Source organism: Heteronotia binoei, chromosome 1 (assembly GCF_032191835.1).
Source record: "Heteronotia binoei isolate CCM8104 ecotype False Entrance Well chromosome 1, APGP_CSIRO_Hbin_v1, whole genome shotgun sequence".
NCBI lineage: Eukaryota > Metazoa > Chordata > Lepidosauria > Squamata > Gekkonidae > Heteronotia > Heteronotia binoei.
The window spans coordinates 280,890,693-280,909,365 of record NC_083223.1 but is presented as its reverse complement, the minus strand read 5'-3'; the positions used below and the strand labels follow the sequence as shown (position 1 = coordinate 280,909,365).

Genomic DNA, 18,673 nt, shown 5'->3' with positions numbered 1-18,673 from the left:
AGCTCCCCTTCAGCGCAGCCACAAAGTAGAGAAGAAAAAGGCACGAGAAGAAGGTCTTCTGATGTCATAAGAACAGAAGAGGAGCCATGCTGGATCAGGCCAATGGCCCCTCCAGTCCAACACTCTGTGTCACATAAGAACATAAGAGAAGCCATGCTGGATCAGGCCAATGGGCCCCTCCAGTCCAACACTCTGTGTCACATAAGAACATAAGAGAAGCCATGTTGGATCAGGCCAATGGCCCATCCAGTCCAACACTCTGTGTCTCATAAGAACATAAGAGAAGCCATGTTGGATCAGGCCAATGGCCCCTCCAATCCAACACTCTGTGTCACATAAGAACATAAGAGAAGCCCTGTTGGATCAGGCCAATGGCCCATCCAGTCCAACACTCTGTGTCCCATAAGAACATAAGAGAAGCCATGTTGGATCAGGCCAATGGCCCATCCAGTCCAACACTCTGTGTCACATAAGAACATAAAAGAAGTCATGTTGGATCAGGCCAATGGCCCCTCCAGTCCAACACTCTGTGTCACATAAGAACATAAGAGAAGCCATGTTGGATCAGGCCAATGGCCCATCCAGTGCAACACTCTGTGTCTCATAAGAAAAGCCATGTTGAATCAGGCCAATGGCCCATCCAGTCCAACACTCTGTGTCACATATAAGAACATAAGAGAAGCCATGTTGGATCAGGTGAATGGCCCCTCCAGTCCAACACTCTGTGTTACATATAAGAACATAAGAGAAGCCACGTTGGATCAGGCCAGTGGCCCATCCAGTTCAACACTCTGTGTCACACTGTGGCCAAAAAACCCCCAAGTGCTATAAGGAGGTCCACTGGGACCAGGGAACTAGAAGCCCTCACCCTGTTGCCCCCTCCCCAAGCACCAAGAATACAGAGCATCACTTGCCCCGGACAGAGAGTTCCAACAATACACTGTGGCTAATAGCCACAGTTCCTAGTCCGACGCCTTCACCACTGCTCTACCCTGGCCTCCACAGGAATCATAGAGTTGGCGGGCACCTCCAGGGTCATCGAGTCCAACCCCTTGCACAATGCAGGGAACTCACAAACACTTCTCCCTAAATTCACCGAATCTTCATGGCTGTCAGATGGCCAATTGCAGAATGGGATGTCAGGGGCCTCCTGTAGTTTGTGTTTTGCTTTACTTTCTTAAAGTAGTCTTACAAAGTCTCCAGTTAGGCACATGAGAAACACAGCCGGGGGGCAGAGGGACCCTTTGTTGTACAAAGGTAGCAGTTTGTGTGTTTTGTGAAGAATAGCCCCAAAGAATCCGCACATCGAGGCACGAAAAACAGGAGCGGTAGCTTTACATTCTGTCTGCCCTTGCAGTACGGTGGAGGGACGTTGCTTCTGCTTGGGAGCATCTGCTTGGGAAGCAGAAGAGCATCTGCTTGGGAAGAGCATCTGCTTGGGAAGCAGAAGGTCCCAGGTTCAATCCCCGGCATCTCCAAAAAGGGTCTAGGCAAATAGGTGTGAGAAACCTCAGCTTGAGACCCTGGAGAGCTGCTGCCAGTCTGAGAAGACAATACTGACTTTGGTGGACCAAAGGTCTGATTCAGTATAAGGCAGCTTCATATGTTCATATAAGTCAGTGGCGACGATCTCCTCAAGTGTAGGTGGAGGGAAATTAACGCGTAGCGTGTCCGAGGAAGAATGACGGATACGGGGTTTAGAAGGCCATCTGATTGGGGTCCGTGGGAAAAAGGGATTTGAAGCATTCCTGGGTTTTAAAAACCTCCTCCGGACGTTGCCTTTAAAGAGCACTTCCGAGACGGTTTGCAAAACGAGGACAACAGAATCGTAGCGAGGAATCCAAAACCAGCTTAAAGTAAAAAAAAAGAAGACCAAGAAAGCCACAAACCCCCAGCGATGGGAATGGCCTCCACGGAATTGTGTGTCCCCTCCTGAAAGGAGCCTTTCATCGGGCTTTGCGAAAGAGGTGACCCTCGCGCTTTGTTGTTTTGCCGCCCTCCAGACAACCTCGTCCGCCCTCAAAGGCGCCATCCAGCTTGGGATCACCCACACGGTGGGCAGCCTCAGCACCAAGCCGGAGCGCGATGTCCTCATGCAGGACTTCTACGTAGTGGAGAGCATCTTCTTCCCCAGGTGAGCTTTTGCCCGTCTCGGTGACCCGCTTCTTCAGCACGGCGGGGGGTCGGGGGACGGCGGGAGGAACAGCAAGCCAGCAGAGGACATATTTCTTTCATGCTATAACTGGTGAAGGCCGGGTCAGATTTTTCAGGCTTTGGGGGGGGGGGGGCGGGATGGCTTTGCCTCAGTAGCGGGGCGGGGGGGAGGTGTTTCTCTCCCCACAACCCCCCCCCCCAATTCATTTCCCAACAGGAAGGAAGCCCTTCTCTTCCTGAGACCTTGCAAAAGCTGCTTCTGATCGCAATACAGAGCTACAGGACCAAACAGCTTGGCTGTGTATCCGGCAGCTTCACATACTGATGTTCTTGGCCCCCCAGGGGGTGATGGGGGTTGCCCATTTTAGCAGGGAGCCAGTTTGGTTTAGTGGTTAAGTGCATGGACTCTTTATCTGGGAGAACCCCACTCCTCTGCTTGCAGCTGCTGGAATGACCTTTGGGTTAGCCATAGCTCTCGCAGAGCTGTCCTTGAAAGGGCAGCTGCTGTATAAAGCCCACTCAGCCCCACCTACCTCACAGCGTGTCTCTTGTGCGGCGGGGGGGGGGGGGAAGGGAGAGGAGTTTGTGACCGCTCTGAGATTCAGAGTATAGGGTGGGATTTAAATCTTCTTCTCTAGGGATGCTATTGTTCTCAGTACACACAGGTTCCCATATGAACATAAGAGAAGCCATGTTGGATCAGGCCAGTGGCCCCTCCAGTCCAACACTCGGTGTCGCATAATAACATAAGAGAAGCCATGTTGGATCAGGCCAGTGGCCCATCCTGTCCAACACTCGGTGTCACATAAGAACATAAGAGAAGCCCTGTTGGATCAGGCCAGTGGCCCCTCCAGTCCAACACTCTGTGTCACATAAGAACATGAGAGAAGCCATGTTGGATCAGGCCAGTGGCCCCTCCAGTCCAACACTCTGTGTCACATAAGAGCATAAGAGAAGCCATGTTGGATCAGGCCAATGGCCCCTCCAGTCCAACACTCTGTGTCACATAAGAGCATAAGAGAAGCCATGTTGGATCAGGCCAATGGCCCCTCCAGTCCAACACTCTGTGTCCCATAAGAACATAAGAGAAGCCCTGTTGGATCAGGCCAGTGGCCCATTCAGTCCAACACTCTGTGTCACATAAGAACATAAGAGGAGCCTTGTTGGATCAGGCCAATGGCCCCTCCAGTCCAACACTCTGTGTCACATAAGAACATGAGAGAAGCCATGTTGGATCAGGCCAGTGGCCCATTCAGTCCAACACTCTGTGTCACACAGTGGCCAAAAAAACAGGTGCCATCAGGAGGTCCATCAGTGGGGCCAGAACACTAGAAGCCCTCCCACTGTGCCCCCCCAAGCACCAAGAATACGGAGCATCGCTGCCCCAGACAGAGAGTTCCAACAATAGGCTGTGGCTATGATCCACTGATGGACCTCTGCTCCAAGAAGTTCACAAGACTCCCCTTTATGTTCCAAATGTACCCCTTACGTGTGAGCGCAAAAGTTCTTCAGTGGACGAGGTGATGATCACAGTGTGTCTTTTGACAGGCCTCGGATACTTGGAGGTGGGGGGGGGGTGCTCTGCAAGGATCACGAGGGCGCTTACTTTGTTGTCCCTTTCCCCTCCAGCGAAGGCAGCAACCTCACGCCAGCCCATCACTACAACGACTTCCGCTTCAAGACCTACGCCCCCGTCGCCTTCCGCTATTTTCGCGAGCTCTTCGGCATCCGGCCGGATGACTACTTGGTGAGTGGCAGGGCCGGGCTTTGGGTCGGGACCGGCTGCGCTGCAGCAGAACGCGGGGCCCCGGAGGGAACAGTCTGGGCCCACCAGCAAGAGAATGCTGGTGACTCTTGACCCTGAAGACCAGCTGACACCCTGTGAGGTGGGTGGGGCTGAGAGGGCTCTCACAGCAGCTGCCCTTTCAAGGACAACCTCTGCCAGAGCTATGGCTGACCCAAGGCCATTCCAGCAGCTGCAAGTGGAGGAGTGGGGAATCAAACCCAGTTCTCCCAGATAAGAGTCCACGCACTTAACCACTACACCAGTTTCCCAGTGTGTTCCCAGTCCTTAATTATACCCTAGCTGGTTCAGCCTGGGTGTGATTGAACGCGGTAATTACAGTCACCCGTGCAAACCTGAACCCACGCAAACTTTAAATCTACACCTGCCTCCCTCTTTCTCTGTGCAGCCGCCCGGCACGTGATTATTCAGGTGGCTCATCCTCTCCCCTCTGGTCTTCCCCAGCCACCTGCTCTCAGGCTGCAAGCTGCCGGGCTCACCTGGTCCTCTGTTGCAGCCAAGAGAAGAGCAGATTCTGTGGTCTGCTTGTCCTGAAAGAGTTTGGTAGAAGAAGATACGGGGGTGATACCCTGCCCTATACTCTGAGTCTCAGAGCGGTCACAGTCTCCTTTACCCCTTCCCCTCCCCATAACAGATGCCCTGTGAGAAAGAAGAAGATATTGGATTTATACCCTGCCCTATACTCTGAGTCTCAGAGCGGTCACAGTCTACTTTACCCCTTCCCCTCCCCATAACAGATGCCCTGTGAGAAAGAAGATATTGGATTTATACCCTGCCCTATACTCTGAGTCTCAGAGCGGTCACAGTCTCCTTTACCCCCTCCCCTCCCCATAACAGATGCCCTGTGAGAAAGAAGAAGATATTGGATTTATACCCTGCCCTATACTCTGAGTCTCAGAGCGGTCACAGTCTCCTATACCTTTCCACCCCCCTCCCCACAACGGACATCCTGCGAGAAAGAAGATGATATTGGATTTATACCCTGCTGTATACCTTGAATCTCAGAGTAGTCACAGCTTCCTTTAGCCCCCCACTCCCCACAACAGACACTCTGCGAGAAAGAAGAAGATATTGGATTTATACCCTGCCCTATACTCTGAATCTCAAAGTCTCAGAGCTGTCACAATATCCTTTACCTTCTCCCCCAACCTCCCCACAACAGACAACTTGCGAAAAAAAAGATATTGGATTTATACCCTGCCCTATACTCTGAGTCTCAGAGTAGTCACAGTCTCCTTTACCCCCCCACTCCCCACAACAGTCAACCTGCGAGAAAGAAGAAGATATTGGATTGATACCCTGCCCTATACTCTGAATCTCAGAGTCTCAGGATGGTCACAATTTCCTCTACTCCCCCCCCCCAACAGACACCCTGTGAGGTGGGTGGAGCTGAGAGAGCTTTTTACAGCATCTGCCCTTTGAAGGAAAGCTATGGCTGACCCAAGGCCATTCCAGCAGGTGCAAATGGTGGAGTGGGGAATCAAACTTGGTTCTCCCAGATAATAGAGCTATGGCTGACCCAAGGCCATTCCAGCAGGTGCAAGTGGAGGAGTGGGGAATCAAGCCTGGTTCTCCCAGATAAGAGAGCTATGGCTGACCCAAGGCCATTCCAGCAGGTGCAAGTGGAGGAGTGGGGAATCCAACTTGGTTCTCCCAGATAAGAGAGCTATGGCTGACCCAAGGCCATTCCAGCAGGCACAAGTGGGGGAGTGGGGAATCAAGCCTGGTTCTCCTAGATAAGAGAGCTATGGCTGACCCAAGGCCATTCCAGCAGGTGCAAGTGGAGGAGTGGGGAATCCAACTTGGTTCTCCCAGATAAGAGAGCTCTGGCTGACCCAAGGCCATTCCAGCAGGTGCAAGTGAAGGAGTGGGGAATCAAACCCGGTTCTCCCAGATAAGAGAGCTCTGGATGACCCAAGGCCATTCCAGCAGGTGCAAGGAGCTGCAAGTGGAGGAGTGGGGAATTAAACCCGGTTCTCCCAGATAAGAGAGCTATGGCTGACCCAAGGCCATTCCAGTAGCTGCAAGTGGAGGAGTGGGGAATCAAACCCTGTTCTCCCATATAAGAGAGCTCTGGCTGACCCAAGGCCATTCCATCAGCTGCAAGTAGAAGAGGGGGGAATCAATCCCGGTTCTCCCAGATAAGAGAGCTATGGCTGATCCAAGGCCATTTCAGCAGCTGCAAGTGGAGGAGTGGGGAATCAAACTCGGTTCTCCCATATAAGAGAGCTCTGGCTGACCCAAGGCCATTCCATCAGCTGCAAGTAGAAGAGGGGGGAATCAAACCCGGTTCTCCGAGATAAGAGAGCTCTGGCTGACCCAAGGCCCTTCCAGCAGGTGCAAGTGGAGGAGTGGGGAATCAAACTCGGTTCTCCCAGAGAAGAGTCCGTGCACTTAACCACTACACCAAACTGTCTCTCCGTGTGGCTCTTCTGTAGGGCAGAGGGGGCAGGTTTGACAACTGGGATGTGTAGGGGTTGAGTGGCCTTTCCCTCTTGGCTTCTCATCCAGGACCAACTGATTACTAGCCTGGGGAGGTTGCTGATTGGCAGGTGAACTTCTGTTTGCTTTCCACTGTTTACACCTCCGCCGTAGGCGGCTGGGTCTGGTTGGGAGTTGGCAGCATTCCTGCCTATACGTCTTCATACTCTTCATTCCTGCCTATATGTCTTACTCTGCTGTGGTGAGGCCTCACCTGGAGTCTTGTGTTCAGGTTTGAGCACCACATTTAAAGAAGGATCTGGACAAGCTGGAACGGGTCCAGAGGAGGGCAAGGGAGATGGTAAGGGGTGTGGAGAACAAGTCGGGACTCTCCAGGTCAGGCCGGGTCTCCAAACCTTTCGAGCCGCTGGGCCTGCCTGGTTGGTGCAGTTTGGTGCCGTGGTGAATTGTGCGGATTCTTTTCTGGGAGAACCAGGTTTGATTCCCCACCTCTCCCCTTGCAGCTGCTGGAATGGCCTTGGGTCAGCCATAGCTCTCTTATCTGGAAGAACCGGGCTTGATTCCCCCCTCCTCCACTTGCACCTGCAAGCATGGCCTTGGGTCAGCCAGAGCTCTGGCAGAGGTTGTCCTTGAAAGGGCAGCTGCTGCAAGAGCTCTCTCAGTCCCACCCACCTCACAGTGCGTCTGTTGTGGGGGAGGAAAGGAAAGGAGATTTTGAGCCACTCTGAGTCTCTGATTCAGAGAGAAGGGCGGGGTATAAATCTGCAGTCTTCTTATCTGGGAGAACCGGGTTTGATTCCCCACTCCTCCCCTTGCAGCTGCTGGAATGGCCTTGGGTCAGCCAGAGCTCTGGCAGAGGTTGTCCTTGAAAGGGCAGCTGCTGCAAGAGCTCTCTCAGCCCCACCCACCTCACAGGGCGCCTGTTGTGGGGGAGGAAAGGAAAGAAGATTGTGAGCCACTCTGAGTCTCTGATTCAGAGAGAAGGGCGGAGTGTAAATCTGCAGTCGTCTTCTTATCTGGGAGAACTGGGTTTGATTCTCCACTCCTTCCCTTGCAGCTGCTGGAATGGCTTTGGGTTAGCCATAGCTCTTGCAGAGTTGTCCTTGAGAGGCCAGCTGCTGGGAGAGCCCTCTCAGCCCCACCCACCTCACAGGGTGTCTGTTGTGAGGGGAGATGCTATGGATGATAGTAAGCTGCTCTGAGACTCTGATTCAGAGAGAAGGAAAGGAAAGGTCCCCTGTGCGAGCAGCAGTCATTTCCAACTCTGGGGTGACGTTGCTTTCACAATGTTTTCCCGGCAGACTTTTTACGGGGTGGTTTGCCCTTGCCTTCCCCAGTCCTCTACGCTTTCCCCCCCAGCAAGCTGGGGACTCCTTTGACCGACCTTGGAAGGATGGAAGGCTGAGTCAACCTTGAGCCTGAAAACCTGGGTTCTGCCGAGGATCAAACTCAGGTCATGAGCAGAGCTTAGGACTGCAGTACTGCAGCTTTACCACTCTGCACCATGGGGCTCTTTTAGAGAGAAGGGTCGGGTATAAATCTGCAGTCATTGTCTTCCTTATTTCTTCTATTTCTTTTCTTTCTTCTTCTTCTGGGCTTTGGAGGAGGTTTGAATGGCAGGCATCTCGGTGGGAAGGGCGGGATATAAATCGAAATATAAATAAAAAAATAAATAAAAATAAATCTTTCTTTTTTTAAATTTTTCAGTTCATTATTATAACACTGACACACACCACAAACAGAGAAACAGAACACACACTGTATACAATATACACTGAAGCACAAGGATAAAACTCAGTTACATACACCATTTTCCATCCTCTGTTTCAAGGACGTAACGTTTCTAAACCAAATTTATTAACATTCTAACTCTTTCCATTTATCATATCAGAGTATTTAACGCAATATCTATTTCCTGCATTAACTTACAACCTTCGTCCACTCATATAATGGCTTCCAAGTTTCTTTACATTCTTGGATATTGCCCTCTTTCAACTTTTAAGAGGGAGAGGGGAGGGGTTTGGGCCTTGCTGTTTTATCCTTGGTTTCAACTGGAAAAAAATGTTTTAAATTGCTACTGTAAGCTGCCTCGGATCAAGAGTTGCAGCAGCATCTTTTAAGAGGGAGAGGGGAGGGGTTTGGGCCTTGCTGTTTTATCCTTGGTTTCAACTGGAAAAAAATGTTTTAAATTGCTACTGTAAGCTGCCTCGGATCAAGAGTTGCAGCAGCATATAAATATTTTAGGGACATAAATGGGAAGTTTTCTTCGAACGGAGGCTGCCGCTCTGCCCAGGTGCCTTTCACTTATTGGCATTGGGAGTAGCTTATGTTCCGCACGGACCAACATAAGAACATAAGAGAAGCCCTGTTGGATCCAGGCCAATGGCCCACCCAGTCCAACACTCTGTGTCACACAGTGGCCAATATATGTGTGTGTGTATATATATATATACACACACACATATACATACATATATACACACACACACACTGTGGCTAATAGCTACTGATGGACCTCTGCTCCATATTCTTATCCAATCCCCTCTTAAAGCTGGCTATGCTTGTAGCCGCCACCACCTCCTGTGGCACCGAGTTCCACGTGTTAATCACCCTTTGGGTGAAGAAGGACTTCCTTTTATCCGTTTTAACCCGACTGCTCAGCAATTTTATCGAATGCCCCCGAGTTCTTGTATTGTGAGAAATGGAGAAAAGGACTTATTTCTCCACTTTCTCCATCCCATGCATAATCTTGTAAACCTCTATCCTGTCACCCCGCAGTCGACATTTCTCCAAGCTAAAGAGCCCCAAGCGTTTTAACCTTTCTTCATGGGGAAAGTGTTCCAAACCTTTAATCATTCTAGTTGCCCTTTTCTGGACTTTTTCCAATGCTATAATATCTTTTTTGTGGTGTGGTGGCCAGAATTGTACACAGTATTCCAAATGAGACTGCACAATCGATGTATTATGATACTGGCTGATTTGTTTTCGATTCCCTTCCTAATAATTCCCAGCATGGCACTGACCTTTTTTATTGCAGTCGCATGCTGTCTTGACATCTTGACCATTTGCCTTCCCCTTCCCTCTTTTTCCTCCCCCCTCCCCGCTAGTGCTCCCTGTGCAGCGAACCCCTCATTGAGCTCTCCAACTCCGGGGCCAGCGGCTCCATCTTCTATGTCTCCAGCGACGACGAGTTCATTATCAAAACCGTTCAGCACAAAGAAGCCGAGTTCTTGCAGAAGCTGTTGCCGGGATATTATATGGTGAGTCGGCAGAGAGAAACGGGCGTGGCTGGAAAGAGCCCCACCCGGCTGCGTCTTCCCCCTTTGGGGGAGGGGCCATGGCTCAGTGGCAGAGCCTCTGCTTTGCATGCAGAAGGTCCCAGGTTCAATTCCCAGCATCTTCCATTCAAAGGATCACGCAATAGGAAAGGCAGTGGGAAAGACCCTGAAGAGTGAAGGTAAAGGAGGAAGGTAAAGGAGATTAGGCAAGTACCTAATTCGCCTAGTGGGCAGGCCAGCTGTGAACTCAGATCACACGGGGCCAGCGGGGCCTTTGTGGGTGAGCCCAGGATGGCCTCTGGACCACTCCTGACGTACTTCTGCAGCCAGTCATTGCTGGGAGAGACGAGCACCTGTTGGCCAGGTGTCTTTTGGAGTGGGGGGAGGTACCTTTTGTTGGGGAATTTCTGACCTGGGAGGGAGCTGACCGCTGGCCTTGCCTTCAGTAGGCTTTTGAGTCGCTTCTGATTGTAACATTTTTAAAAAACTTGGTTCAGAGCAAACTGGAAAATGAAACATTCTGAAGCAAAAACGGTGTGAACAGGAAGTCCACTCCTCCTCTTCAGTGGTGAAAGCATCCCAAGCTTTGGGGCTACCACGGAGAAGGCCCTGCTCCTAGCTACTGCTGTGGGGCTCTGAAGTATTGAGGGAACAGAGCAGGTAATAATAATACTTTTATTATTCACAGGCCACCATAAAGGAGGGCTAACAACACTGGGAGTCTGCTGGCTGAGTGTGGGGCTGTCCTGTCCTCCTCAAACAAAGGCTCACATGACTTCTTGAGAGCCAGTTTGGCATAGTGGTGAAGTGCACGGACTCTTATCTGGGAGAGCTGGATTTGATTCCCTACTCCCCCACTTGAACCTGCTGGAATGGCCTTGGGTCAGCCATACCTCTCGCAGAGCTGTCCTTGAAAAGGCAACTTCTGGGAGAGCTCTCTCAGCCCCACTGACCTCTCAGGGTGTTTGTTGTTTAGGAGGAAAGTAAAGGGGATTGTAAGCCGCCCTGAGATTGGGAGTGAAGGGTGGGGTATAAATCCAATGTCACACATATATTGGCCACTGTGTGACACCGAGTGTTGGACTGGATGGGCCATTGGCCTGATCCAACATGGCTTCTCTTATGTTCTTATGTGACACAGAGTGTTGGACTGGAGGGGCCATTGGCCTGATCCAACATGGCTTCTCTTCTGTTCTTATGTGACACAGAGTGTTGGACTGGAGGGGCCATTGGCCTGATCCAACGTGGCTTCTCTTATGTTCTCATGTGACACAGAGTGTTGGACTGGAGGGGCCATTGGCCTGATCCAACATGGCTTCTCTTCTGTTCTTATGTGACACAGAGTGTTGGACTGGAGGGGCCATTGGCCTGATCCAACATGGCTTCTCTTCTGTTCTTATGTGACACAGAGTGTTGGACTGGAGGGGCCATTGGCCTGATCCAACGTGGCTTCTCTTATGTTCTTATGTGACACAGAGTGTTGGACTGGAGGGGCCATTGGCCTGATCCAACATGGCTTCTCTTCTGTTCTTATGTGACACAGAGTGTTGGACTGGAGGGGCCATTGGCCTGATCCAACGTGGCTTCTCTTCTGTTCTTATGTGACACAGAGTGTTGGACTGGAGGGGCCATTGGCCTGATCCAACATGGCTTCTCTTCTGTTCTTATGTGACACAGAGTGTTGGACTGGAGGGGCCATTGGCCTGATCCAACATGGCTTCTCTTCTGTTCTTATGTGACACAGAGTGTTGGACTGGAGGGGCCATTGGCCTGATCCAACGTGGCTTCTCTTATGTTCTCATGTGACACAGAGTGTTGGACTGGAGGGGCCATTGGCCTGATCCAACAGGGCTTCTCTTATGTTCTAATGTTCTTATCTTCTTCTTCTCTTCTAGAACTTGAACCAGAACCCTCGGACGCTGCTGCCCAAGTTCTACGGGCTGTACTGTGTGCAGGCGGGAGGGAAGAACATCCGGATCGTGGTGATGAACAACCTCCTGCCCCGCTCCGTCCGGATGCACCAGAAGTACGACCTGAAAGGCTCCACCTACAAGCGGCGGGCCTCCCAGAAGGAGCGCGAGAAGGTCTTCCCCACCTACAAGGACCTGGACTTCATGCAAGACGTGCAGGACGGCCTCTTCCTGGACGCAGACATGTACAGCGCCCTGTGCAAGACGCTGCAGAGGGACTGCTTGGTAGGCGGGGGAGCGGAGGGGTGGGCTTCCCGGGCATGACTGAGTTGGTTGCTTCTCTGAGAAAGGCAGTCAGTTCGGGTCCGTAACTGACTCCCCGTCTGATTGGACGTTGCCCCTCTGTTTAGATGCCTTTCCTCTTGGTTCAAAGCGGCCTACAATCATATTAAAATATCTCACCCCTGACCTGGATAGGCCAGGCAAATTGGATCTCGGGAGCTAACAGGACCAGTCCTGGCGAGTACTTGGGTTGGGGGAGACCTCCCAAGGAATACCAGGGCCGGGATGCTGAGACAGACAATATCCAAGCCTTCTCTTGCTTCCTTCTGCATCTCAGCTTGCTTTGCCAGGCTTGCTCAATCGCACAGGAGCTACAGAGCAAAGCCTCTGTTTTCTCCATTGGTTGAGGCTCCTCCCCCTCCTGGTCCCATGGGGAGGGAGGGAAAGAGCCAGAGCTTCCTTTGCCCGGTTCCCTGGATCCCATGGGAGAGATACAAAGGAAGCACTTTTAAGACCCAACAAGTGCTGATGTTTTAAGCATGTTTTGTTTTTTTAAAAAAAATGTTTAGTCGTGTTTGTGTGCTTTAAAACGTTTCTATCTCTGCTACCTGATCTTAAATAGGTACACACATGGCCCACTCTGACATATCCCAGCCTGGCCCAACAAGGTCTCATTTATGTCAGATCCGCCCCTCATAACAAATGAGTTCAACACCCTTGCCTTAAATCAGGGGTGTCAAACATGCAGTTCAGAGGCTGAATCAGGCCCCAGGAGGGCTCCTATCAGGCCCCCGAGCAACTGGCTGTCATCTGCCTCCTTCTGCCTCTCTCTTGCTTCCTTCTGCATCTCAGCTTGCTTTGCCAGGCTTGTTCAATCACATAGGAGCTACAGAGCAAAGACAGTTTGAGATCCAGTTTGGTGTCGTGGTGAAGTGCGCAGAATCTTATGTGGGAGAACCGGGTTTGATTCCCCACTCCTCAGCTTGAACCTGCTGGAATGGCCTTGGGTCAGCCATAGCTCTCGCAGAGGTTGTCCTTGAAAGGGCACCTGGTGTGAGAGCTCTCTCATCCCCATCCACCTCACTGGGTGTCTGTTGTGGGGGGGGGAAGGTAAAGGAGATTGGTTAGCCATAGCTCTGGCAGAGGTTGTCCTTGAAAGGGCAGCTGGGAGAGCCCTCTCAGCCCCACCCACCTCACAGGTGTCTGTTGTGGGGGAGGGAGATAAAGGAGATTGTGAGCCGCTCTGAGACTCTTCGGAGTGGAGGGTGGGATATAAATCCAATATCTTCATCTATCTCACAGGGTGTCTGTTGTGGGGGAGGAAGGGAAAGGAGATTGTGAGCCGCTCTTAGACTCTTGAGTGGAGGGCAGAATATAAATCCAATTTCGTCGTCGTCTTCTCTATTTTCTCCATTGGCTAAGGCTCTTCCCCCCTCCAGTCCCCTGGGGAAGAAAGGAAAGAGCCAGAGCATCCTTTGCCGGTTCCCTGGATCCCATGGGAGAAATACAAAGAAAGCACCTTTAGGACCAACGAGTGCTAATGTTTTAAGCATGTTTTGTTATAAGTTTTTTAAAAAAATGTTTCGTCGTCTTTTCTGTGTGCTTTAAAACGTTTCTATCACTGCTACCTAATCTTCCAATAGGTCCCAGCCCAACCCAATACGGCTTGGCCCATCAAGGTCTCATTTCTATCAGATCCAGCCCGCATAACGAATAAGTTCGACACCCCAGCACTGGGGGAGGGGGGGGGGCGGAGTCGCCAGAAATCAACCATGACTTCCAGGCATGCCAGCACGCACATACACACAAATACAAAATCAAATAGAATAGTTAAAATATCCCCAGCGAAAACCAAAAGTAAAATATCAAACCCCTTTAGTTTCTCTCCCTCGCATAACAAAAATGCCCTGCCGGTTCAAACTCCCTCGAAAGCCCAGGCAAAAGCCTCGTGGGCCTGCTGAAGATCTTCCCCGTCATCAGGGAGCCCATTCCACAGAGCCACCATGGAAAAGGCCCTGTCTCTGGTTTATGCCAGACAGACCGCTGAAGTGGTGGGAAGCCAGCAGAGGGCTGCCTGATGACCACAACTGGCACACAGGGACAGAGAAGGAAGAAGAAGAACTGCAGATTTATACCCCGTCCTTCTCTCTGAATCAGAGTCTCAGAGCGGCTTACATCTTTTCCCCCACAACAGACACTCTATGAGGTGGGTGGGGTTGAGAGGGTTCTCACAGCAGCTGCCCTTTCAAGGACAGAGTATCAGAGTGGCTTACAATCTCCTATATCTTCTCCCCCCACAACAGACACCCTGTGAGGTGGGGTGGGGCTGAGAGGGCTCTCACAGCAGCTGCCCTTTCAAGGACAGAGACTCGGAGCGGCTTACAATCTCCTATATCTTCTCCCCCAACAACAGACACCCTGTGAGGTGGATGGGGCTGAGGGAGCTCTGATAGACCCCAGGCCATTCCAGCAGCTGCAAGTGGAGGAGTGGGGAATCCAACCGGTTCTCCCAGATAGAGAGCTATGGCTAACCCAAGGCATTCCAGCAGCTGCAAGTGAAGGAGTGGGGAATCAAAGCCGGTTCTCCCACATAAGAAGAAGAAAACTGCAGATTTATACCCCGCCCTTCTCTTTGAATCAGCGTCTCAGAGCGGTTCACAATCTCCTATATCTTTTCCCCCACAACAGACACTCTATGATGTGGGTGGGCTGAGAGGGTTCTCACAGCAGCTGCCCTTTTAAGGACAACTCTGCGAGAGCAATAGCTAACCCAAGACCATCCCAGCAGCTGCAAGTGGAGGAGTGGAGAATCAAACCCGGTTCTCTCAGATAAGAGAGCTATGCTGACCCAAGGCCATTCCAGCAGGTGCAAGTGGAGGAGTGGGAATCAAACCCCGTACTCCAGATAAGAGAGCTCTGGCTGACCCAAGGCATCCCAGCAGCTGCAAGTGGAGGAGTGGGAATCAAACCCGGTACTCCCAGATAAGAGAGCTCTGGCTGACCCAAGGCCATTCCAGCAGCTGCAAGTGGAGGAGTGGGGAATCAAACCCCGTTCTCCCAGATAAGAGAGCTATGGCTGACCCAAGGCCATCCCAGCAGCTGCAAGTGGAGGAGTGGGGAATCAAGCCCGGTTCTCCCAGATAAGAGAGCTCTGGCTGACCCAAGGCCATCCCAGCAGCTGCAAGTGGAGGAGTGGGGAATCAAGCCCGGTTCTCCCAGATAAGAGAGCTCTGGCTGACCCAAGGCCATCCCAGCAGCTGCAAGTGGAGGAGTGGGGAATCAAACCCGGTTCTCCCAGATAAGAGAGCTCTGGCTGACCCAAGGCCATTCCAGCAGGTACAAGTGGGGGAGTGGGGAATCAAACCCGGTTCTCCCAGAGAAGAGACCTCTGGCTGACCCAAGGCCATCCGAGCAGGTGCAAGTGGAGGAGTGGGGAATCAAGCCCGGTTCTTCCAGATAAGAGAGCTCTGGCTGACCCAAGGCCATCCCAGCAGCTGCAAGGGGAGAAGTGGGGAATCAAACCCGTTCTCCCAGATAAGAGAGCTCTGGCTGACCCAAGGCCATTCCAGCAGCTGCAAGTGGAGGAGTGGGGAATCAAGCCCGGTTCTCCCAGATAAGAGAGCTCTGGCTGACCCAAGGCCATTCCAGCAGGTACAAGTGGGGGAGTGGGGAATCAAACCCGGTTCTCCCAGACAAGAGAGCTCTGGCTGACCCAAGGCCATTCCAGCAGGTACAAGTTGGGGAGTGGGGAATCAAACCCGGTTCTCCCAGACAAGAGAGCTCTGGCTGACCCAAGGCCATTCCAGCAGGTGCAAGTGGGGGAGTGGGGAATCAAACCCGGTTCTCCCAGACAAGAGAGCTCTGGCTGACCCAAGGCCATTCCAGCAGGTGCAAGTGGGGGAGTGGGGAATCAAACCCGGTTCTCCCAGACAAGAGAGCTCTGGCTGACCCAAGGCCATTCCAGCAGGTACAAGTGGGGGAGTGGGGAATCAAACCCCGTTCTCCCAGATAAGAGAGCTCCGGCTGACCCAAGGCCATTCCAGCAGCTGCAAGTGGAGGAGTGGGGAATCAAACCCGGTTCTCCCAGATAAGAGAGCTCTGGCTGACCCAAGGCCATTCCAGCAGGTGCAAGTGGAGGAGTGGGGAATCAAGCCTAGTTCTCCCAGATAAGAGAGCTGCACACTTCACCACTACACCAAACTGGCTCTGGAAACGATCCTTCTAGTTGAAACTCCCATTGCCTTCTCTTTCACCAGCATTACTTTTAAGTGGAGTCGGGCATGTTTTTCTTTCCAGCACAATCCCTTGTGGACTTGAGCCTTCTTCTCCACCTCCCCCCCCCCCCCCCACTGATATATTTGTTTGCGAAACAAAAAAAATCCGTCTGCTTACTTAGTTGCCCTGAATGCTTAAAGGTTAGGGTGTGATGCAAAATAAATACACACTATACTTTGGATGGGAAAACATCGGAAATCCCTTGGGACGTGGTAGGTTTGCAAAACCAAAACCGTATATGGGTTTTTGCTAGGAACGCACAATGCAATCTGAGGTTGATTGTTTTCCTTTCTTTTCGGGGGCGGGGGGGCTGCATGGCTTTGGAATTTGTTGGCTGCATTCCGGATTAACAGTTAGGCCAAGTAGGCAGTACCCTATGGGCCCCCACGTATTTCAGGGCCCTGGACAAGCTCCCCCCCCCCCCCGGCAACACTCCCAGCCTGCACACGCAGCCGGTAACTGAACTGCTCTTTGTCCGTTTTGCCTGGTGCAGCTGCTGCTGGCATGGTCACCAAGTTAAGAACATAAGAGAAGCCATGTTGGATCAGGCCAGTGGCCCCTCCAGTCCAACACTCTGTGTCACATAAGAACATAAAAGAAGCCCTGTTGGATCAGGCCAATGGCCCCTCCAGTCCAACACTCTGTGTCACATAAGACCATAAGAGAAGCCATGTTGGGTCAGGCCAATGGCCCCTCCAGTCCAACACTCTGTGTCACATAAGAACAGAAGAGAAGCCATGTTGGATCAGGCCAGTGGCCCCTCCAGTCCAACACTCTGTGTCACATAAGAACATAAGAGAAGCCATGTTGGGTCAGGCCAATGGCCCCTCCAGTCCAACACTCTGTGTCACATAAGAACATAAGAGAAGCCATGTTGGGTCAGGCCAGTGGCCCCTCCAGTCCAACACTCTGTGTCACATAAGAACATAAGAGAAGCCATGTTGGATCAGGCCAATGGCCCCTCCAGTCCAACACTCTGTGTCACATAAGACCATAAGAGAAGCCATGTTGGGTCAGGCCAATGGCCCCTCCAGTCCAACACTCTGTGTCGCCGAAGAACATAAGAGAAGCCATGTTGGATCAGGCCAATGGCCCCTCCAGTCCAACACTCTGTGTCACATAAGAGCATAAGAGAAGCCATGTTGGATCAGACCAGTGGCCCCTCCAGTCCAACACTCTGTGTCACATAAGAACATGAGAGAAGCCATGTTGGGTCATGCCAGTGGCCCATCCAGTCCAACACTCTGTGTCACATAAGAACATGAGAGAAGCCATGTTGGATCAGGCCAATGGCCCATCCAGTCCAACACTCTGTGTCACATAAGAACATGAGAGAAGCCATGTTGGGCCAGGCCAGTGGCCCATCCAGTCCAATACTCTGTGTCACACAGTGGCCAATACGTGTGTGTGTATATACACACACACATACATACTGTAGCTAGTAGCCACTGATGGACCTCTGCTCCATATTTTTATCTAACCCCCTCTTGAAGCCGGCTATGCTTGTAGCCGCTACCACCTCCTGTGGCAGTGAATTCCACATGTTAATCACCCTTTGGGTGAAGAAGGACTTCCTTTTATCCGCTTTAACCTGACTGCTCAGCAGTTTCATTGAGTGTCCACGAATTCTAGTATTGTGAGAAGGGGAGGAAAGTACTTCTTTCTCTACTTTCTCCATCCCGTGCATAATCTTGTCGACCTCTCTCCTGTCACCCCGCAGTCGACGTTTCTCCAAGCTAAAGAGGCCCAAGCGTTTTAACCTTTCTTCCAAGGGAAAGTGTTCCAAACCTTGAATCATTCTAGTTGTCCTTTTCTGCACTTTTCCCAATGCCAGAATATCCTTTTTTGACCTCTCTGCAGGCCGCAGCATGGGCCATAGGTGGTGGGGCAGGTACGCAGACGCCGAGATAATTTGCAAGGGGGCCTTCAGGATTTCGACAGCCTTAGGGGCCTCCGCAGCGTTCCATCCGGCACTGTTTGGCTGAACTGTGTCTCCCCACCCAGGTTTTGCAGAGTTTCAAAATCATGGACTACAGTTTACTCGTGGCCGTCCACAACCTCGATCAAGCTCAGCGAGAGCGGGCGGTCGTGGACGGGTCCTCCCAGGCGGACACACGGCGGCCGGCGGCACAGAAGGCTCTGTACTCCACGGCCATGGAATCAATCCAAGGGGAGGCGCGAAGAGGCGGCACCGTCGAGACTGATGACCAGTACGTCTGTGGCGGCTTCGGAGGGCGGGGGAGGGGGGCGGACACCAAAGGGAAGCGTGAACATCGCCCCACTCGAACGTTGAAGCCGATCCGGGGGTCTTATACTGAATCAGACCCTCGGTCCCTCAAGGACAGGGAGCAGCTCTCCGGGGATCTCAGACGGAGGTTTTTCCGATCACCTTGCATGTAGAACAGGGGTCCCCAACCCCCGGGCCGTGGACCGGTCCAGGTCCATGGCCTGTTAACAGCCGGGCCGTGAGTTATATAATTATTTCGTTATATATTACAATGTAGTGATAATAATAGTAATAAGAAGAA

At 51.9% G+C, this 18,673-nt stretch overlaps 1 protein-coding gene across 1 annotated transcript in view; it reads left to right on the top strand.

The window, feature by feature from the left end:
• PIP5K1A (phosphatidylinositol-4-phosphate 5-kinase type 1 alpha) overlaps nt 1–18,673 on the top strand; it is a 107,553-nt gene that overhangs the window by 62,595 nt on the left and 26,285 nt on the right. Inside the window, exons 4-8 of the mRNA XM_060256337.1 lie at nt 2,004–2,134; nt 3,784–3,901; nt 9,508–9,660; nt 11,574–11,873; nt 18,150–18,355. Coding sequence (XP_060112320.1) covers nt 2,004–2,134; nt 3,784–3,901; nt 9,508–9,660; nt 11,574–11,873; nt 18,150–18,355 — 908 coding nt within the window. The remainder of the gene's footprint in view (nt 1–2,003; nt 2,135–3,783; nt 3,902–9,507; nt 9,661–11,573; nt 11,874–18,149; nt 18,356–18,673) is intronic.